Source organism: Cynoglossus semilaevis, chromosome 2 (genome assembly GCF_000523025.1).
Source record: "Cynoglossus semilaevis isolate Cse_v1.0 chromosome 2, Cse_v1.0, whole genome shotgun sequence".
NCBI classification, from domain to species: domain Eukaryota; kingdom Metazoa; phylum Chordata; class Actinopteri; order Pleuronectiformes; family Cynoglossidae; genus Cynoglossus; species Cynoglossus semilaevis.
Genome location: NC_024308.1, coordinates 945,840 through 968,299, shown reverse-complemented (window position 1 = coordinate 968,299; position 22,460 = coordinate 945,840). Strand labels below are relative to the sequence as shown.

Below are 22,460 nucleotides of genomic sequence, written 5' to 3'. Positions count from 1 at the left end.
ATGAATGTTTTTGATAGTTATATGTGTAATATTTATTTGAATGTATTTTCTTTCATTTTGTTAAATTTACACTTTTTGAATGTTTTATAAATAAAATAAAACAATTTAAATGACGAAACATTGACATAGACATTGTAAAATATAATTTTGTTCTTGTTTTAACTGTTTGGAAATAATTTTTACTTTAAACAAAAACACTCACTACTGTCTGCATACTGAACCATACATTATCATTATCATTATTATTATATGTTATTATGGGATCAACCACTGAGACATGGGCTGACAGACTGGTACACTGGTACTGGTTCTACCAGTGTCCCTGTGGTTTAGCAGCTAATGTAGCTGTCAACCACCTGTCTGAAGGCTCTGTAAATCAAAGGGTTGAATGAGCATGTCAGTCCACCACTGCGCCACAGCTGGGCCCGGTCCCTGTTCAAATCCCCCAGGCAGATCACCTGGTCCTCTGGTCTCTGTGACACACACCACTTAGAGTGGTCATGGTAGGACTGAAACCAGACTGACGTGGGGAGATGGATCCTCTTGATGTTCATGGTGTGTTTGGGCAGTGAGCAATTGGATGGCAGCTGACCTTCTCGCTGCCAGGACTCCACCAGCAGGTCTGTCTTCAAGACCTGAGCCACCCAGCCTGTGTAGATGTCTGAGTGGAGATTATCGAGAGGTTCAGTTACACAAGACATCACAAAGGACTGACAACTCAACCGACAGATGTGTCCTGTTTAATGTGTCTAAAGAAATGTATGGTGATTGTTTTTTTCAACTGCAGAAATGCTGCCATCTGCTGGTATTTATGCATTTCTTCTGCAAATGGTGGCAGTCACGCAAACCCACTGATGGAGCTCTACATGGTAGACCACAATGAAGGAGGATGTGTGGTTCATTTCACAGGAGGTGACGATTAATGTCTGAACATGGCTTTTTCTGTATGGTGTCGGACAATTATAAAAAAAAATGAAGGGGTTGAATAAAAACAGACGATAAACACACATTTCTACTTATTGTTTCTTCTTTCTAAAGACAATAATAAAATAAAATAATAAAAACAAAACGTCATTTTGTGCGACAAATTTCACAAACTCCTGGCAGACACTGTGTGGCCCCTTCAGAGGTCAAGGACCTCATCTGAGAACCAATACAAACAATGCTGTGATCTGCACTAATTTCATTTCATGTTTTCACTAGTAAGCGCTGAGATTTGTGGGGAACACCTTACCGTCTACATAGCGTTCAGATTTGACAAAGTGAACAAACTTCTCCCCTCCCACTGAGACGAGCTGCTGCATGTTCCTGTCTGAGGTCAGTGACGGTTTGATGCCTTTACATAACTGCACCAACTGAGGCAGGTCGGTGGAGAATGCAGCAGGAACGGAGCAGTTGTAGATACGTGGGTAAAGGAAAGACAACTGCTCCACTGAAGTAAGACACCAAAAAGAAGATGTTAGAAAAACAGTCTGAAAACAGCAGTGACTGATTCACACTGTAGTCGAGCAGACAGTGATCACTGATTAAGGAGATATTTTTGGAAATAAATTGAAATAAAATGACATAATGACATACATATATTACATTTTATAACTTTTCCTGATCCTGTTCACCATGACCAGCCCTCAGACCATGAGAACATAGTGCAAATAATGTTATGTTTTTCTTCAAATAGAGTTTTGAACAGAGACGTCTGGGACGTGAGAGCGCCTGGACGCTGACACCAATTCCGCTCCATGTATTCACTCACCAAGAGTCAGAAACTGTTTGTATCTGAAGGTCACACACAGAGCAGTCTGGCCGTTGACTCTCCCAGATGGCGGGTAAATATAACCTCTCTCTGGGAATGAGGGAAAACGAGGTACTGTGTGTGATAACCAAAAACCTTGAGAGTGGTCCAAGAGCAGTGCCCCTGTTGGACACAGGCAAACACGTCTTTAACCTCGTATGAACAGAAAACACCCCTCACATCCATGAAGCAATTGGACACTGAGACATGACTCCCCCAATGTCAAATTATTGATCTGTTCTTTTTTCTTCTTCTCATACAACTAAATAAAGATACACATTTATTCAGACCTGAGACATAAAGAATGACGGTTAATATAAAGGAACCAATCAGTGACCTTCCAGCTGTAAAGTTTGTTGTTTTTTTACACCCAGAATCAAAATGAAATCACTGTGAAACAAAGCAGACTAATAAAAAAGTAAACAGTTTCCATCTTATAATTCACTGTACCTTTAGTATGTCCATATCCTTTAATGTAGTCCAGGACTGGTGGTGCATCGTTGTACAGAGCGTAGACCGAGTCCTCGGACTGTGAAACAAAATATATTTTGTTATTACAAACTTTTACCAGTCGCCAATGTTTACTTGGAAACCTCAAGACCTCAGAAAAAAATAGCTTCACAAGTAAGTTTGAACAGACCTAGAAATATTTTGTTTGGTAAGGAGTGAAAAATGCTACTAATTTTAAATTAAATATATCCATCCATATCCATGTAAACTCTGTAAAAACATTGTCCAAAGCAGCAGTTATTTGTACCATGTGCAAATGTTCATCAATGTGATCAGTCTCTAATAAAACAACACACACACATTTGCTATTTATGCATTTACTGTTTTCATTGTTATGGTTTAGATTCTCCAAATATAATTTATATATATATGAATATCATCAGTTGACAGAGAAAACTACCTGATTATCTTGATGAGGAAGTGTAATAAGGCACCGCTTCGCTGTAGTTCCCAGTAATTATTTATTTAGATCATGTGGTATGACCTCACAGCCTGAATAAAACAACTGTTCATTTAAAAAAACAAACAAAACCCTCATGTGAACTTTCTCACCTCGTAGGTCTTTCTTGCATAAAGCTGACTGAGTGTGTTTCCTACGGCTCCTTGGCTGAGGTTAACCATAAATGTACTCATTTTCCAGTCGTTTACTGATGAGTCCAGGTACATGTAGTCCACCCCACTGCCCACGTAGTTAATCCTATACTTTGGCAGTTTGTAGATGATAAACCTGCAGAACAAGAATAAGACCCAGATTAGCGTAGACAGATCATCCTTGAAGGTTGATCTTAAAACAGGTGATGGATGATGAAGATGACTATAACTAGTCTTCTGACGTTAGTTTTGTTATTGCAGGCACATGACGAGACAATTATTAACTCACCAATCAACGGGCTCATCAGCTTCATTCCTACAGGAGAAGTCGGCACGACTCAGCGTGCAATGCCAGAACAAGACGGTTACTAGAAGCTTTAAACTGAAGTGTACGGTCATCCTGACGAGTGACGGCTGCAGTGAAACACGGCGAGGAAACACAGAAATATGGGAACCAGATCTGCTGTCAGGTTCTGAGATTTGTGAGCGAGAAACTATAAAAAGATTTAAGCTTTTTTAAAAAAAAAAAAAGGAAGTCATGGGGTGCTGTCACATGACAGAGCGCTGATGAAGGGACAGTAGGATTATGTTTAACATTGTTATTTTATTATAATATTATTGGATTTCAGTAGTTCCATGTAATGGGAATTAACTTCTCCAGAATGTTTTCCAATGTTACCGTTTTCTTTAAATACTACTTTTCTGACTGTTTTATTTTTGCTTGTAATGAAACTGGTGTTCACTGGAGCACAAAGAAACACCTGGTCTCACTGAGATACCGACACACGAGCCTCGCACCTGTTTTCTGTTTAATTTTGTCAGCAGGAGAAATTGTGGCAGTGAAATTAAGAATGCTGTGAAACTAGGTTACAGTCACAAACAGAACCTTTGTTCTTGGTAACTTTTCAAATCTTTTCCAAACAGTTGATCAATACTTCAAAGTCCAGGCCTGTTCTACAAAAAAAAAAAAAAAAATTTGGGAAAAAAAACCTTAATGACACCCAAAATAAATGAAGAGAGTACGATGATGAAATGACTATCAAATGAAATCAAATGCATCTTTGTGTGTGTTCTTAGATGTATTCAATTTATTTGAGAAAACATCCACAGACATGCACATCACCTGGAGATCATTCAGGAAAATGGACTTGAACTGTCTGGTTGTGAGGGGCCTGGGGCTGGGTGTGCCTCAAGGATCCACACCAGGACCACTTTACTGATATAAATAATTTGGACAAGAACCTTATAAATAGCATTAACAAGATGAACTCAACCAGGGACACGGTGGTTCAGTGGTTCAGTCTTTCTGAATCTGGTTTTTACATGTTCCTCCTCAGTGTGAGGCAGTGACAGATTCAACTGTTCACTAAAAACTGACCTTAGGTGCAGGTTATTATTACTGTCAATGGATGTTTGTCTCTTTTTTTGTCTCTTCTTGTGATGAACAACTTTCTAAAAACTACACTACAAACGCACAGCTCATACAGCTCTTCAAACAAATGTCTTATCTTTCATTCAGCAAACACTAAATTATAAATAAATATTTGCACTTTAACTATATATATATATATATATAGTTTTTTTTTTTTTTTTAAAAAACCTGTCTATTTACTCAATGAACCGGTTACAAAGGTGGCACCACCCACTCTTAAAAACCCTCGTCTTTGGAGGTGACAGCTGTCACAGGACACAGACAGGTGAACCAGCGGAGGACGACGATGGCCGCCGTCTCACCTCAGGTAAAGACACACACACACACAGATGTATAGTTGAATAAATAAATCATTATATGAATAAATGTATATGGCTTCATATATGATTTTCTTTTTTTTATGTTATCATGGTATAAATTAGTGGAAAAACAAATTAAGTATAAAGTTTCCTCCTGTGATGGTTCACATGTATCACCTGTTGTTATAGACGTTAATTCGTCCGACCAATAATTAAACAATATTACTTATACTTTTGTATTTATTGTTAAGCTATTTGTCCCAAACCGACTGAACTAGTTGACTATTTCACAGCAGTAACCGTCGGTATAACCAGAAAGTCTTGCTCAGTGACGTGACAGCAGTCAAAACCTATGTACGTGTGTGCGCAGAACGTGGAGTTCGTACGAACTGGCTACGGCAAAAATGCGGTGAAAGTGTTGGTGATCCGGCGACAGGGGAAGCGTCACTCCGTCATCGAGCTGAAGGCTGACGTCGAGCTCACGCTGAAAACACACAGAGCCTACCTGGACGGAGACAACTCGGAGGTCATCCCCACCGACACCATCAAGAACACCGTCCATGCACTGGCCAAACTCAAAGGGGTGAGTCACCGACGTCTACTGGCACAGCTGGCTGTCACCCCGTCACATCGTTTCTGTGGGAACCATCAATATGATGCAGAGACGTAGTATGACGAGTCGGTGTATCATAGATTTACTAAAGCAACAAACCCACGAAGCAGAATTCAGCCACAACTGACAACGAGAATATATCAATTCAATAACAATAACAAGATTATAAAATTACAATATTATAAAAAAAACTGCATTTTACTCACCAAAACTTCTGATTAGTTACTGAGAGCAGTTCGATTACTCCACAGATTAACCACGGGTTCCAGTTCTAACAACTAGTCCTTCTCTGTCTCCATCTGTTCGAACGACGGAGGCTCGGTCTGTCCAGACGAATTTATGGTTTAAAATCTTCAGACTGAGAACGACCGCTCGACAGACGCAGAGAAAACTTAATTTTTCTAGATTCAAACGTGCGTTCTCTGACCATCCAATCAAATCCCTGGGAGCGAGAAAGAGTGACGAGAACAGAACAAATGATAGTTCATTAAATATGAATGTTTTCTAATGTTCTTGTACTTCAGAAAAAAAGGGGGGAAACATGGACTTGTTGTTATTTATAGATAATTCTGTTGTTGACATGTAATCTGAACCAAACGTGGCCCCTGAACCGAAATGAGTTCCTGCTGTATTTGTGGCTCAAACTCTCGTCAGAATCGTTAATATGTTAAACTAAAGCTTTAATCGAGTTCTATCTGCACATCAAACAGATTAGTTCACTGTTACAGAGTCAAAACACATGACACTGCTGAGTCAACTGTTCAACTGAGTCAACTGTTCAACTGAGTCAACGGTTTGTTCAACTGAGTCAACCTGAGTCAACTGTTCAACTGAGTCAACGTAATCCATGTCAAACATAAGGCCCGTGAATCAAATCCTGCCCACTCAGTTTACTGCCGTGGGTCACAGTAATTAAAAGATGTCTCCCCGTGGGTTTGTGATCTCACCAATGATTATCAGTCTAGCAGCGGAGGACCTGGGGGTTTTAGACACGTTCATCCTGTTCGGCTGTTTGGAGTGTTAGTTAATCAGTTAATCCCATTAGACAGAGGTAGTTCTTTTGGGTAACAGTAGTTTTCATCTGACTCACACCGACACCACTCTGAGCAAACATCAAAATAATCATCCTTTTTTCTACTCTGGGTTTTATACCCTTTATATATTTTTTGTTTTGAAACCCTTCAAAGACTTTGAATTCTCTGATATTTCTATTTACACTATATTATACAATGTGAACTATATTTATGATTAAGTGATTTGGTTTGACTTTATTTTGTTGTTTCAGGCATCGAATTGTTGACAAAAAATATTCTCTATAATAATAATGTTTCATTCCACTCGTTCTTGTTGTCAGACATCACCAATGGCACCCTGATATTTGTCTGGTGACTCAACAGCAGCCTTTTTGTGACGTGCACTTGTTTAGGTGAAGAGCATTGAGCAGTTTTCCCTGGACATCTGCAATCATTTCCTGACCTCCTTCAACCACGTGCTGAAGGTGAAGGTCAACATGGAGGAGGCTCCGTGGAGACGATTAGAGAAGGTGAATAACAGGACTCAGAAATCACCAGCTGTGAAACAGAGAGAACACAATCAGCTCAAATCACTTTGATGAATATCCCTCGTTCTGAAAGGCCGTCTTCCTGATGCTTCAGTAGAATTTATTTTTCTTCTTTTTTTTTTTACAGAATGGGCTGGAACACGCACATGCCTTTATCTTCAGCCCAGAGGCGGATCGCATTTGTGATGTTGAACAGAATCTAGGAGGTAAAACTTCTCTGCTAAAGTACAAATATTCACTACTTAGTTCTTTCTTCAACGGCTCTGGTTGAAGCAGGATCATATTTATGCATATATTAACTTCTTTAAAACAATTCTAATATTTTCGCCACATGATGGCAGCAGGCAGAGTTCAAACGTGTTACTTTCCTGTAAACTAAAAACACATTATTCCCTGAATCCTGATAATAATAAGATGTAAAGAGATTTGTTTGATGTGGCTTCATGGTTGAGCGACCTGGGGTCACCACTGGTCACTAATGTCCTAACCTGATTACAGTATAACTGTGTAGAGTCTCCTCGTCACTGTGTCTCATCACAGGCCGCCCAGTAATCCACAGTGGAGTGAAGAACATGAAGGTGCTGAAAACCACACAGTCTGGTTTCGAAGGTTTTCTTCGTGACCGCTTTACTACGCTGCAGGAAACCAAGGACAGGTGTTTCTGCACTTCCATCTATTCCAGGTGGCGCTACAACAAGGTCCAGGATGTCGACTTTGATGCCGCCTGGTAATTATGCAGCACACGTTGTTGTAGACGTGCAGATTTCCAAGCCTTAGGAGAGTAGATATACTCTGATTACAACAAATATCTGTAATGATCTATAACTCAGTCATTTGGGAGTTGGGGTCCCACTGTGGAAGGAAATTGATTTCAATTTCAATACTCTTTTTTTCACTGTTCGATGGCAATAGCATTTCTTTTTTTTTTTTTTTTTTTTCCCACTGTTCGATGGCAATAGCATTTTTTCTTTTTTTTAGTAATTAGTTTTTAAATATAGCTTTGGTGTTCTGACATGTGGGAGATCGACAACAGAATCATCACTGACATAAACCCATGGGTATAATTTACATTAAAAATGTGTTTCTACATTAAAAAAAAATCAGCATCCTTTTGTCGAAAGTCTCATTCGATCTATTGTTTTATTCAAATATAATTTTCCGGTGACATTTATCAGAAACAGTTTGAAAAAACATTCCTCTGACAGAAACCTTTTAATACCATGAAACTCCCCTTTACTGATAGCACGACAGCCCAGGAATGGAGATGACAAAACCGGTGACCGATGAGACAGTCATCAGAACTGTTGATCCAAAATTAAACAAACACTCACCCAGAAAACAGATTGTCCCATGTTATCTCCCAGTATCCTGGTAACGATTTACACGTGTGTGTGTGTGTGTGTCTACTGTCAGGAAGTGTGTGAGAGACACAATCGTAGAAAAGTTTGCTGGGCCCTACGATCGTGGAGAATTCTCCCCATCGGTGCAGAAGACTCTTTATGAATCACAGCTCCTGATCCTGGAGCGAGTTCCTGAGGTAGGCTGGACTTTTAAGAAAAATACATTTTACAGCCGTACTCAATCATTTAACAATACTTTTTACAGCCAAAACGACTTCTACTTTTAGATTTTTCAAGGATCAAATGGGTGCAAATGTTAATGTGGACTTTTCTTTCAGGTGGAGGAGATTGAGATTGTTATGCCCAACCAGCATTACTTCACCATTGACATGACAAAAATGGGTATTGCCAACAAAGATGAAGTGAGTTTTAATAACATTAGATCAAATTCCATGTTTTTCTGACAAGAAATTAAACAGACATTACTAAAGAATTCACATTACTCACAGGTACTACTTCCCCTGGACAGTCCGGCAGGAAACATCACAGGCACCGTGCGAAGAAAACCGACGGCAAAGCTGTGAAGAAGTCAACAAAATGTCCAGGCAGCAATGCTGGCCTCACACTAACATTATTCTTTTTGAATTAAAAAAAATGGTTTGAAAACTTGAAAACATTTTGACTGAATGTTGTCAGTATAATGTTTGATTACATTTCATTACATTTCGTCAATTTTGTTCTTTGGTGAGAAAAGAGCACCGTTTATTGCAAAGCCATGATTTCAAAATTCCATTCCAGTGTAATGTAGCACACCTACTGAAGTCACACGCTCTTTTTACAGCTGTGGCCGTGTGACACAACCACACACATACAGTAAGCACACAGAAGAATAAAAACCTGTAAAATATCTTTTCATTAAAAGCCTCAAGCCTGGATCATCGAACGTTTATGTCTGAGCAAACGACATGCTCACAGTCAGCATTTAATACATTAAAAAAAGAAAGAAAGAGAGAAAGAGAGAAAGAGAGAAAGAGAGAAGGGGCTTCATGGATTCTTTCTTCTCTGTGTAAGATCCAGGTAAGAAACAACTTCAACTATATCATCTTATATACAAATACTGTTTTTAACAAACATATCTATGTACAAACATACCTGTATTGTATTACCAGATTTTCTTTTCCCAGATAAAACTCACACACATGCACACTCTCACACACACACACAAACTCACACAATAAAAAAACCGGTGGCGTGCATCAGTCCAGAGTCTCTACTCTCTGATAATTCACATCATGAGTCTCCTGTGATACGGTTACGGACTTCAATAAAATACCTCTAAAAGTCTCTAAATGTTTACATCACATTAAATCACCGCCTGGAGCAGAAGCAGCAGCAGGAAAGTTACCAAATATTCCAAAGCCACAGAGCAATATTACATTTCTAAGCACCTTGTAGGGCAATGATGGAAAAAACGATTTGTTGAAGTGTCGACTGAGTGGAGTCAGAAAGTTAAAAAGTACTTTTTCCTCCCGTCGTTCAAACCAACGCACTCTTTACCTCGATTGGCTCTTGCTGATATTTTGTCCTCCACTCAACTAAGTCATAATAACTTCAATAAAATGGGCAGTGATGTTACTCTGCAGAAGAAAAAGAAGAAGGCGCTCTGAAGGAAAAAACTGTCCGAGAAGAAGAAACTGTCACAAAGCCAAGAGTAAAAAAGTGACTTGAGATACGAGCGTCGTCTTTAGCAAAGGCTACAAAACTGATGATGTCATTAAATCACTCATCGACTCAACCGCGACATTACTGTTACATAAGTCAATGTGAAACAAATCGAGAACGTCGTCAATGCTACTACCTTGTGCTTATAGAATTGATGTGGTTAATGTGTTAAAAACCTACAAATGACAAAGAAAAAGGCCAAGAATGACTACTATAAAGTTACAAACGTAGGTTGTGTTTTTGTCAGAAGGTTCCTTGGAAAAATGAACAACTGAATCTGAATAAAGGTTGCGTTGTGTTTTTGTCAGAAGGTTCCTCGGAAAAGTGAACAACTGAATCTGAATAAAGGTTGCTACCATGAGAATAATAAATAAATTAATACATTAAATAGCAAACATCAGTAATAGTGTCCAGAAAATGCAGTTAAACTCTCATTGCATTTAATGAAATGTTTTAAAAACCGTATTAAAAACAGGCTAGATAATAATATATGATTCACACCCACAGTGTTGGTAACATGGTCGAAAATCTTTGGGACCATGATCGAGTATAAATCAACACACTGTTTCAACAACTGCCATTTGAGAACAGCTTGATTGGCTGGCTGTCTGATATCAACAACATCTTAAAATTAGTTTTGGGATGACCCCAGGTGTTAAAATAATATTCCTGAGGATTTCAGATAAAACAGGGAGGCGGGGGAGTCATCACAAATAAGAAGTACAAAAGTACTGTAATCATAAAGTTCACTTCTGCTTAAAAAAAAAAAATCCTTGCATGTTTACACCAGCTGCACAAACTTACAACTGGTCACATTTTCTGGGATGAAAAATGTCAGGCTCGGCTCAGGACTTCTGCACACCACCGCACATCAAGCAGCAGAAATGAAAATGGTACAAAGGGTTTAACAAACATTAGGAGGAACTCAATGTTCAACTCATTGTTGGAGCCTAGCTTATATAAACACAGAACATTCAAGTCCTGTGAAAAGGTGCCACCAGGGCCACGGAGGCCTGTGAGGCAGCAGCTAACCTGGAATCTCCTGACGTGATTGTCACCAAGGTGAGTGTTCGGACGAGGACGGGCCGCGGCGCTACGAGGCGTTGCTCTTCAGGTGTTGAGTCTGCAAAGGCTTCACATGATATTCATAGATTTTTAAGGCGGGCCCAAGTTTAATTGACAGCCCCGTCAGGACGTCGTTACGCGTCATTAGCAGCAGGGACTTCCCATCGATTTCCTGTCAGTTGAACAGAGACACACACCTGAGTTTTTTGTTTTTTAAACATCACCTGACCATGTATGTCAAACAGTCGACCTACCTGATCTTGAAAAGCCGTGGCCTGCTCCTCAAACCCCGTGGCTTTGAAGTAGTTCACGACATCGGCGACTCCCCAGTTGGCAGGGTCTGGCATCTGACCGTTCTCCACCGGACTGTGGAGTCAGCAGAGAACGAATCAAAACCATCTCTCATGAGAACTATATTAACAATGATTAAAAGTGTTCAGGACGACGATACCTCTTGGTGTCAACAGACCCATTTGCCTTGTCGTCCATTACGTCTAAAAAAACAAAACAAAAAAACCCCTCCTCAATTAACCAGCAATATAAAATAAAACAAAACAAATGTGTCAAGAAAAAAACATTTTAAATTAAACTCTCAATATTAGTAAATTAAATTAGAAATCAAATTTCTAATTTAAATTTCAATGTAAAAACAAATACGTACATTTAATTCAGTGAAACTTATGAATAAGCATAGCTTTTTAAATGTTTTTAGTAGACTGAATTAAAAAATCCTTGTAATGAAATCCATACATACAGATTTTCCTCATCAATCTAATCTAATCTAATCTACTAATCTGTTTGTTATTGCTTTTAGTAGTTTTCACGTTTTTTTTGCCTTTAAGTGGTAGAAATAAATACTGGAAGGAGAAAAAGGACCTTTTACTGGAAAAATTAATGTACTTTCAGTTTCATTTTTTAAAAACACGCTTATTCTCTTTAACATAACATAGACTGACATTTAGCAAAGATAACTTTGTTGTTCTCATTTGTATGTGTCCTGTTCTTCATTTAACTTTTGTTAATTATGACAATTATATTAATTACTTTCGTTATTATCGTTATCTTTCACTGAAGTTCAGAGAAGACACAAATAGAATGCTCGTAACCAAAGCAGTGAGATAGAAACGGAAACAAACAATGTTTTGTCTACTCTAAGGAAACAGGATAAGTAGTGACATTCGAAAGTGACGCCATCATTTCACTGTACGTGGACGTCTGTGACTTAAAAGACATTAATAATGTGTCTTACTATCAGTAGCGTTGCAGCGATTTTTCATCCGATGTCTTCAATCAGGGAACTTAGTATGTTAGCAGCACAAACATCTTCACGGACTCGTCATCGAAGCCCTAAATGAAAATACACAGTTGAAACAATTACACAGTAAAAAAAACATTCGATAAAAACACTATTTACGGCAGCAAAATTAAAAGTCTGCATGTCAGTAGAAATCGCTAGAGTAAAACTGCAACCTCTGAACATGACGTCCTGAGACAATTGTCAAATCCATTAAACACCACATTGCAAGCGTGTACTGTACTGTAAAATATAAAAATAAATAAGAACACCACATTGCAAGCGTAAAATTGCCTGTACTGTAAAATATAAAAATAAATAAAAACAGATTAAATGTACTGTACAATTAGGGATATGGCTACGCTTATTAGATGGCTGCCTCCTCGCGTTCATATCGGGCTAAGTTAGCAGGCTTAGCTATATTTTAAGTTACCTTATTTGAGAAGATTCCTGCTTGACAGCGAATCTTTGTTGAAGCCAAACGCGTAGTTTAAACGAAAAAATGTTTTCAAATTTCTGGGTTAAATTTGCAAGCAACAGGCAGTTAGAAATGTCTGATAAATATGAGGATTTATTGAAGTAATACCAAGTAGAACCTTTTCATCGCCCATTGCCTTTTTCGCCCACTACGTAAGCGCAGAGGCTCATGGGAAATGTAGTCTCACACCGCTCCAACTCCGAGGTTGTAGTTTCGCAATGTTATCCATCATCCGCCAATCGCCAAAGCATAAAAAGTCACGTTTAAATAAAAAAAATGATTTATTATAGTGACATTTCTTACATAATTTATTTTGATACATAAAAATCTGCTACAGCAAAGTATATTCTCCTTGCAAACACAAGTAAATATGGATGGAGGAAAAACATAACAGCCTTCTAAATAACGTGAGAAAATAATAACAATGAATAAAACAGAGTATCAGATAGAGACACATTTCAGATCAATGATCCCGCACTGGCATACGTGTGACTATAGCTACAAAAAACTCTAACTCAAAAAGGAACTCCTTCTATAGGATATTGGAGTGGTCATGGGGAAAAGTGCCATCATGTATATCAGACATGACAAACATTGTTACACACATGGTAGGGATTCATGACACATTAGAAGAGCAGTGGACTTCCTACACACTTTCTGGTATGATTTACACACAGGCAGTTTGGACTTTGGATTAAAAAAATACTGCTGAAACAAACTGTTCGACCTTTAAACCAGGAAGTTCACACTTCTTCCTCTTCCATTTGCCTAGTGAAACAAATGAAGCAAAGGTAAAGTTAAAAAAAAAAAACAGTGTTAAAGGAACATCTGAGGTACCAGTATGTATTAACCACTGACAACATTTGTATTTCTATGAATTTAATTATAAGGGAGGAAAGTATAAATAAATAAATTAAACATGTCACCGCCTAGAACACTTTTGTGAATAAATCGTTTTAAAGTATTATATGCTAAAAAACAACCCAAGTCTTCTGAAGACATGCTGTATCTAAACATAAATGAATCTACGACAAACGGTTGTGGCTTTGGAAAGGAACGGTGGGCTGATTGAAAGTTGACACTGTGGGCTCAACCTGTGAACAACAAGGACCACGTCTGAAGTCTGTTAAAGACGGCCCGCCACCACCAGGTTCAGTTATCGTCTGATTTCATCTCTTCAATCCAAACAGCAGGATTTCTCAGTACACAAACTTCAGCACCGTGTTCACTGATGGTCTTAGTGTCTGAAGGTTTCCATGTTAAAAAAACAACAACAAAAAGACTACAAACAATTTGTTACCATTTCCAACGAGAACAGAAACTATTTCCACAAAACCCTGAGCGTCCAACCTGCAAAAAGTGACCTTAACCTGATCTTTGTGAACGACAGACTGAATCCTCCAAAAAGGACGCAGAGACATGAAGAGAACACAGGCATCAAACCTTTGACATACATTATTTGACTGAACCTACCAGGCTGGTAAAGAGGTGTTGGAGACATACTTTACATATTCATGTTATTTAATTTAAATGATCCTGTGCATAAAACCCTACCTAGGATTAACCTAAATATGTGTAGACAAAAACTCACGTCGGACTCCGTACCAACGTTTGGACAAGGTGACGACAACTTGTCCATCGTCATTCTTCAACTGATGGGACACAACCTGAGCAATTTTGCAAGGAAGAATGTGTCACTATTGCTCCATCACAGTGAAAATATTTTACTGTAATAACAGCACTGGACTACGGGTCAAAGATTTAAAACGCCAACACTTAAACTGTTGATAATTTATCTCTGTAAATTCTAACTCACCCAGGTCTTAGCTCTTCAGGGGTTTTTTTTAAGTCACTTGCGAATGGACTGAAAAAACATTTGCAAAAAAATAAAATAAAAAATGACCATGCTTTAAAAAAACATGTCAGGGATTGTCATGGATTAGGAAAATGTATTGCCTTATAAATATCATCATGACATCAAGCAGTTTATGTATTGCCATATAAATATCATCATGACATCAAGCAGTTTGTCGTACATCAAGACCATCAGCCCCAACACGAGGAGGAAAGAATCGCAGGGTTTTACACGATTACAGAGCAGATGAGTCACCAGATGAACTGGAGAGAAACCAGCGACACGTTTGTGGGGACAATTATCTTTGAAACAGTGAGTTGTCAAATGACTCTGTTTTTGGGATGGAAGAAAAGGTCATCTGGACTTTTCCGTAAACTTTTAAAATAGTGGTAAAAGGTTGATATCTGCCTCTGTAAAAAAAGACAGCAACACTTTCAGGGACTGTGAGAAAATGACAACGCAAACAAGAAAGTTAAAAATAGACTTTCAACTGCTCTGCTAAAGCAGAACAAAATCATGAACAATTATTCTGATGGTCTGACCAAGTTCACACACACAAAAGTGCTTTGCTGCTACAGCAAATTCCCTTTCATTGAAATCTGAAAAGTTAATTATCAGTTTGTGAGAAAACCCTTCAGTGTACTTAATTTATGGGCTTGCCAAAAACCTGCCAACCTGTCAATCAAACCTCATCAGACTTGTACTTGAAAAGTACATACCACACCGACTCTGAGGTAAAAAGAAATGTCCTGTGACCAGATTTGGATCGAGCAATTTGAAAACTGATCAACGTGTACAGCGCCTGACAAGAAAAGTGTTGATCAGTTTTTTCCATAACTGGACAGAAAAAGCAGTCTCCACAACTGTTTCTTCTCCTTCCCAGAGCACCACTTCCTTCAATTGGATTGTGGGTATGCATTTAGCAAACAGTGTCCAAATATAGATCCATGATCTGGTATTACTTCATAAGCACGTCGGACAACAGAGGAGTGACTGATGGCTAATTTGTTAAGGAGGTTATAATCAGCAGGGAATGAAAACAACCAGGTGTGGCAAAAACACAAGTTTAAACAATAAACCGAAACAAGAAAGACGGGAAAATGAACCCTTCAATTTCTCCAAAAGCTAATGTCAGAAGATGTGCAACACCAGCGAATAAAATCCATCAGTGTTTGTGCCGTTTTAAAATGGGAGCAGTAAAAGCTCTTTTGACGCTCATGGAAATTCAAATTAAAGAGAGAGGACACCAACAAAACACAGAGTCTTGTGTTTGTGTGTTGCAGCACGGGGGGCGTGTCTGCATAATGTGTACAGGTTAGTGCGTTACTGCACGCAGGGCTATGGCAAGAAGGATCTCATTCAGCTGTGTGGGATGAAGCACTGGTGTTAGATGTGATGGACACAGTTCAACCTAAACGCTTAAAATCCGAGTGCAAAATCCCCCAAAACACACCGACCCTAGCGGGACCCCCGTCCGCTCACTAGAAATCAGCAAACTCTTTTGCACACTTTTCCGTTTGCGACACTCGAATTTCCTCCTCTTCGTAGTCGTCAAAGTTGCTCGTATCTCCTGGACCTCTGCACTTTGGCATAAAGGGAGCTTCCACCTGAGGACGGAGAACGGAAGTATTTATCTAGGACCTAAGATTTATTTGATTTTTCTTAATACGTGACAACGGAATTCTGACCAACCTTCCTCTCATATATGGCAATCCAGTCTGTTGTGGAGAACCACTTGTGATTTTTTATGTCGTTCACACCATTCTTCAAGTTGCCAAATCTCTTGGTCAGGTCAACCTGCAGCAGATTTCTCAGCAGGTCTTTAAGGTCAGAGCTAAAGTGAGAGGGGAATCGTACCTGAAAAAATGGAAAGAACCATGAATAGTTAAAAGCAAAGTGCGCTTTTCTTTACCTCTAATATTTTTGGACTGCATTTTAAATTCAGCCAATTTATTTTAAAAATCGTTGTCTCCATGTCAGCTGTTTTTATGTCTGAGGTTGGACATAGTAATTACTTCTGCCTTATTCCAGTAAAACAGACGTATGGAAGAACATGTCCGTGTTGGACAACTGACAGTCTGTACAGTCAACACACATTACTTTCTAACCTAGTCATTAACTAGTGCTACTCACATGGTTTGTGGTGGATTCCGTTATTCTTCAAAATTTTGTGCAAATGCAGGAGCAGAGTGGAATGGGACTCACGACAAGTCCAGCGCGGTGGCACATTTTTGGACAAATTGTGTTGTGTTCATAGTATTCTGTCCTACCTTGCCGGACACAATCTTTTCGTAGATCTGGATCGGCTGGTCGGCAAAAAAGGGAGGATAACCAGCAGCCATTTCGTAGATTAGAACTCCAAGTGCCCACCAATCCACAGCTTTGTTGTAGCCCTGCAAAAAATGACACGTTTTTTTGCCCTCTTGTTTGTAGTTTGCATTATTTCTCCCACTATTGTCGCCCGGACCTTTATTCAGACACATTCACTGCTTCTAAACTTTATTTAAAGCGCTGTTACAAAAGTACTATTGCTCGTGTCTTCGTCCCTAATGTTGACATAACTCCAGACGGCCGACACTGTTGACCTATTTAAACAAACTACTGATGTGAGACACTGGAGTGCAGTAGAAAACACACAGCACTGCTGACTGCTGCACAGCTAGTTGTGGTGATAAAAGGTTTTTGGGTCAATGAATTTGAGTGGATGTCGATCCTGGAACTGGTATCTGTACATCTCAGTAGTAACTAAGGACTCACCTTGCTGAGGATTATCTCTGGAGCCAGATACTCGGGAGTTCCACACAACGTCCAGGTCCTGCCTTTGACTCTTTTGGCAAATCCAAAATCTGTGACCTACAGATTTGGTGCACACCATACTGAGTTCAGAACTGTACGTGTTCTTCTGTTCAATCACCATCAAAATGAAAACGTGTTGTGTACCTGAATATACCCATGCTGATCTATGAGTAGGTTTTCTGGCTTCAAGTCTCTGTAGATGAGGTCTAAAGAGTGAAGGTACTCAAAGGTGAGCACTATCTGAGCTGCATAAAATCTTGCATGATGTTCACTGACAAAAACAAATTCAGTTTATCAGATGTGATAGAAACACATGAACAGGAGCTTCATTTGAATAAAAAGGCAGTTATTTATAGTAACTGAAATTCAACATGTGATATAGGAAATAAATGAACAACTAAGGACAAAAACAAAACAAATGATGAAATACCTGAACCTGCCAATACGTCTGAGATGTGAGAACATCTCTCCACCGGGGACATATTCCATCACCATGTAAAGGTTTGAGTTGTCCTGCAAAACACAAACATAAAAGAAGCACAGAAATCTATTATGTTTATAACATGGAATGTTGATTTTTCTGGACCACGATCAATCATGATTAACTGTGATTAATTTGATTAGAATTGTTAATTGATTGACATCCCTAATCTTCACACAGCAAATGTATATTTTAAAACACAAATTTTCCACAATGAAATAATAATAATAAAAAAAGGAAGTATGTCTGGTAAGAGACACCAAAAGGAGTGCAGCTTGTGTTTACCTTGAAAGCGTACTCCAATCTGACGAGGAAGGGGAAGGAGACGGCCTGTAGTATTCTTTTTTCATTTAGTGTGTGTTCTATCTGCTTTAGTTTAACCACCTGAAAACAAAGAGTTGACATTGTCAAGTCAAGTCAACAGCAGTAAACACTGAGCAGTTTAACACGTGGTCTGACTAACTAAGGTAAACTATATGGAGATATTTACTTGGTTCTTTACGCTGCGTTTACCTCAACACAACGACACAAAGAGCGACAGAACTGCAATCAAATGCAAATGTTGAACATTACTTCGCTGTAAGCACCGGACTCTGTATGTGAGGGGGGAGTTCCTGATACAGTAAGTATTCACACAGGAAATGATGCGACTCTCACACACTCACTGGATGTAGGACAACGTTACATCTGACCTGGCCACAGTTCGTCCAGTGACTTCTGTGACTGGAGCGACCTTCAGGTTGTTAGTTATAGTTAGAGTATAGAGTAGAGTAGTTATAGAGTAGAGTACCAGAAGACCAAATTAGCATGATACTGCCACAACAGCTGATTGTTGGTTTTTTTGTTTTTGTTTTAATGATTTGCATTTCAAACCAGGCCACAAATAGATACAAGCAAACATTCTGTATTAAAGACCTTTTTCCTTGTCCTGATATAAACTCAGAGTGGTTTACAACAGAGGTTTTACCAACTACTTATTGACAGCAGTTGTAAGACAACTAAACTCCTGAGCAAATGAAGAAGTTCAGATTATAAACAACTAAAAATAAGTTACCACAAGGACAGTGTTTCCCTGGAAAAATAACAGTCCTTTGTCACTGGAGCAGTAAAACTACAAGAGCTCATAAATGTCTTTTAAGGACTTCACTCTCACTGCTCTCCGGCCATGCTAACCTCCCCCCTCAACTCTCACAGTGGTATTTAGAGATCGAAACTCTAATCAAGCACCTCTGAGGCCTTTTAGATAGCTCAGCAGCAGCACGTAAGAGGAAATGGAACATTTCCTTTGAAATACTGCATTTATGCAATTAGAGTCCCTGTCAAACAGAGAGAATAGTTCAACGTCTTCTTCTTCAAACACACTGTACACTTACTTTTTGTTTGTCCAAAAACTTCATGGCATAAAACTGGTTTGTTCCTTTATGTTTGACAAGCATCACTCGCCCGAATGAGCCCGTCCCCAACGTCTTAAATCTGTCAAAGTCGTCTAGGCCAGTTGTGCTCTGCAGAAAATCATCAAAGATGACTATGATTTTTGCACCAAAGATAAGATTTGACTAAATAAAAAGTATCAGAATTTGTCTTCCTGGAGCTTGAAGTGGAAAGGTAGAATTAAACGTTACTTTTTATTACTCTCACAAGCAATACATTAAGGAAAAATAAGTTGTTTTGACAAAGATAAAAAGTACCACAGACCTGGAACAAACACAGAGTACTGAGCAACGTATCAGGTGATTCTATACTATATCACTGTATCATCCTTTTCTGCAGCATCTTTCTTTACTGATATGAAAATGGAGACAACCAGGAGCTCATTCTCAAAAACACTCTCTTCTGAGTCAAGTAGTGAATTTAAAAAATGAAATAAAATTCAAATATGGTAGTTAGAACTTCCAGTACCTGGGAGGTGTCTACAAAAAAACAAAAAAACAAACAAGCTTTCTAAACTTCTGGTTCCCTACATTTCCTTTAACAACTGTAGAAAGGAAGTATGTAGTTAAAACATTTTTAACAAAATGCATAAAAAACAAATCTCACCTGTTGTTTAAAACATTTTTAACAAAGTGCATAAAAAACAAATCTCACCTGTTGTGGACAGTCCCATTTTCTTAAAAAGTCGTCTTTGGCTTTAGCTAAGAACTCTTTCACTGCAACAACATCACAAATCTGATCAGCATTAAGAGACTCAGCACAAACCAAAGGGTGACAGAGGTCAACTTGGGTCAAAAACTCCTTTAGGAATCAAAACAAAGGAAGCCTAAACACACAGGGACACAAGTGCACTCTGGGGAACGGGGGATTGACAGCGAGTGTGAGAGAAGGCATTTATTTACAATAAAAGGTTTTTTTCTTTTCATAAAGTGATGCAAGAAAGCTGTTGCAATATTTTCACAACTGGCCAATTTCAATAAAGCTGTGGTGCATCTCTTTTAGAGGGGAGTGTCAGTGGAACGAAGGACAGACAGACAACACAACAGACTCGGTGCAGGCACAGTAAAAGTCACAGCAGACATGAGACGTCCAAAATCACAGAGCCGTTCAAGCGGCCGGTGGCCGAATGACGAACCATTAAATACGTTTGTGTATGTGAGTTGTTCAACGCTGTCATATTCACAGGATACACTTCTGCTCTGTGATTTAGGACAGCCCATGGGGAAATGATCGTACCAAAAGTCTCTACAGTTCACCAAGGGTTTGCAGGAACATTCACCCACATGGATGGAAATGACGGAGAAGAGAAAGAGAGAAAGAAACATTTGTGAAGTGTTGAAAACAAGAACATATCACGTTAACATGGATTTAATGCAACACACAACAAAGTGAAACATTGAAGACATTAATCATCGCAGAAAATACTCATCTGACAATGTTACGCTGGTAACTTTACTGGTGGTAATAGTTTTTATTCTACTGTCATTTGAAGGTGCTGGGGTCAAACACACCTCTCTGTCACAGCTCTGTATTTTTTTACCAACAACGATTCATCCCAAAAAACACACAGTTATTCAACTAGCACTGTAAAAAGCACATAAAATGCAGTGTTTCATACTGAAATTACAAATAACAGAAATGACAGGACGGTGAGAATCAATGATAAAAGCATTTCAAGCAAACAGAGCCCCTTTACTAAAGTTAATGAGTGCACGTCAGCTGTAGAAGATAAAGGCTTCCTGTGTCTTCAAATCTCAAACAACACACCGCTCATATATGAACCGAGGACACTTCTGCCTCCAGTTACACAAAGGTTAGTGCACCAACAGGAGCAACATATATGAACCGAGGACACCTCTGCCTCCAGTTACACAAAGGTTAGTGCTCATTCTGCAAGTGTAAAATCAACGTGCACTTACTGGACTTGTCCCACATGAGAGTGAACTCAGAGATGTGAGGCACATCACTTTCCTGTCCTCTCTGCTCTTGGCTGCCTTTGCAATACTTCTGAAATAAACGGCTGGCGAAGGATTGCTCCTTTCCCTGAGCCATCTTTGACACAAATTCTTTGACGTGTGTTGCTCTCAGACCGAGCAAATGTTTCAGGCAGTGAGCAGTCAGCAGTGAGTGACACTTGCAGCTTCCTGTATGCAGCAAAGTGCACAGCAAATGCTCAGCTAACCACAGAAAGTTGAGCTTCCTGTTCAAGTACTCAGTGTCAGTCTCTGACATGAGACTACTTTCTTGTGACATGTCATTTCAACTTCCACTCAGACTGTTCTGACAACGGTGAAGACAATCTGCCAAACTGCAGGCAAATATTGAAATCATGTCAAAATCATTTTAAACTGACTACAAAGGAGGAAACGTTCCTATAGCAGTTCAACAGTCAGAGCTATAGCTTCAGGTTATGATGCTCTCTGGTGGTTAAGTTTAACACTGCAATTTTAGTAAATGTTCTTCTTTAGTAATGCAAGTCTTAAACATATTTACAGGTGAACTAGAAATGCATCTTGGCTCTGGGAGTTGGATTTCATTTTAGATGCCACTGCCTTCAGTATGTGATAAAAACACAGCAATAAACCAAATATTTAGAGAGAGAGAAGTGGTGTTCCTACAGCCAACACCAACTCCTTACTTCTTCTTCTTCTTCTTCTTCTCTAACTCCTTACTTCTTCTTCTTCTTCTTTTTCTTCTTCTTCTTCTTCTTCTTCTAACGGGACACACTCTTACTGACACTGTACAGGTTGTGCTATTTTTTCCTTCTCAGATTTGTGGACTTTCTTCCGTCGGCGGCACAGACACCACAGGTGGATCAACTTATTATAAGAGCTGAGACTTTAACTGGACTGTTGCCAGTCAGAAAGCAGGTCAAGCCTGTGCTGCCCAGGCAGACCTGCAGCCATGGTACACTTTAGTGGATCGGCTGGGTCAATACTGACATTGAACACAACTGAGTGCCCTCTGGCTATTGGTTTTTATGTGATTTAGCTCTTAAACATTATAATATAAAAATCTGCACTCAATCATAAGTCACAACAGAAACTGTAGGATGTCTTTGGCCCTGGCCACAGCAACAGGAGAGAGTTTTTGGGGGATTAGTGGGGAAATGACAGAAAAGGTGAGGTGGTCTGCTGTAAACCTGGAGCCTGGTTTGGTAACTGTGGGAACTGTTGTTTGTCATCTTTATAGAAACATCA

At 39.1% G+C, this 22,460-nt stretch overlaps 4 protein-coding genes and 1 long non-coding RNA gene across 10 annotated transcripts in view; 2 read left to right on the top strand and 3 right to left on the bottom strand.

Annotated features, from left to right (window-relative positions):
- Nucleotides 1–132: 132 nt before the first annotated feature.
- On the bottom strand, nt 133–4,345 carry dnase2b (deoxyribonuclease II beta). The gene is made up of 6 exons (XM_008328842.3): nt 3,183–4,345; nt 2,855–3,029; nt 2,243–2,321; nt 1,754–1,915; nt 1,235–1,432; nt 133–661 (listed from the first exon to the last, which is right to left on the bottom strand). The coding sequence occupies exons 1-6, from the start codon at nt 3,290–3,292 to the stop codon at nt 330–332; spliced, it is 1,056 nt and encodes a 351-aa protein (XP_008327064.1). The 5' UTR covers nt 3,293–4,345; the 3' UTR covers nt 133–329.
- Nucleotides 4,346–4,483: 138 nt separating this feature from the next.
- Nucleotides 4,484–8,812, top strand: uox (urate oxidase). Its single transcript, XM_008328834.3, has 8 exons — nt 4,484–4,632; nt 4,995–5,207; nt 6,664–6,780; nt 6,926–7,004; nt 7,339–7,525; nt 8,212–8,335; nt 8,477–8,560; nt 8,648–8,812. Exons 1-8 carry the CDS (start codon nt 4,612–4,614, stop codon nt 8,720–8,722), a joined length of 900 nt encoding a protein of 299 aa, XP_008327056.1. The 5' UTR covers nt 4,484–4,611; the 3' UTR covers nt 8,723–8,812.
- Nucleotides 8,813–9,992: 1,180 nt separating this feature from the next.
- On the top strand, nt 9,993–10,394 carry LOC112488525 (uncharacterized). Its single transcript, XR_003052667.1, has 2 exons — nt 9,993–10,147; nt 10,209–10,394. It is a non-coding gene; the product is annotated as an uncharacterized LOC112488525 (long non-coding RNA).
- Nucleotides 10,289–12,880, bottom strand: samd13 (sterile alpha motif domain containing 13). Of its 3 annotated transcripts, none has more exons than XM_008328816.2 (5): nt 12,806–12,880; nt 12,175–12,272; nt 11,377–11,419; nt 11,180–11,291; nt 10,289–11,097 (listed from the first exon to the last, which is right to left on the bottom strand). In XM_008328816.2, exons 2-5 carry the CDS (start codon nt 12,200–12,202, stop codon nt 10,954–10,956), a joined length of 327 nt encoding a protein of 108 aa, XP_008327038.1. In that variant the 5' UTR covers nt 12,203–12,272; nt 12,806–12,880; the 3' UTR covers nt 10,289–10,953. The 3 variants fall into 3 exon arrangements, with proteins under 3 accessions (XP_008327038.1, XP_008327031.1, XP_008327047.1); XM_008328809.3 differs by having other exon boundaries at nt 12,653–12,855; XM_008328825.2 differs by having other exon boundaries at nt 12,816–12,855.
- A 107-nt stretch (nt 12,881–12,987) lies between these two features.
- Nucleotides 12,988–22,460, bottom strand: part of prkacba (protein kinase, cAMP-dependent, catalytic, beta a) — a 10,367-nt gene continuing 894 nt past the window's right edge. The window contains exons 2-11 of one of the 4 annotated variants that reach the window (XM_008328780.3): nt 20,497–20,505; nt 19,915–19,976; nt 19,203–19,331; nt 18,115–18,213; nt 17,779–17,861; nt 17,493–17,619; nt 17,310–17,405; nt 16,823–16,945; nt 16,245–16,409; nt 12,988–16,159 (exon numbers count right to left, since the gene is read on the bottom strand). In XM_008328780.3, coding sequence (XP_008327002.1) covers nt 16,034–16,159; nt 16,245–16,409; nt 16,823–16,945; nt 17,310–17,405; nt 17,493–17,619; nt 17,779–17,861; nt 18,115–18,213; nt 19,203–19,331; nt 19,915–19,976; nt 20,497–20,505 — 1,019 coding nt within the window. In that variant the 3' untranslated portion in view covers nt 12,988–16,033. Of the gene's footprint in view, nt 16,160–16,244; nt 16,410–16,550; nt 16,946–17,309; nt 17,406–17,492; nt 17,620–17,778; nt 17,862–18,114; nt 18,214–19,202; nt 19,332–19,914; nt 19,977–20,496; nt 20,506–21,179; nt 21,929–22,460 lie in introns of those variants that run through there. The other 3 variants (XM_008328772.3, XM_008328789.3, XM_025065149.1) reach the window with 3 other exon arrangements.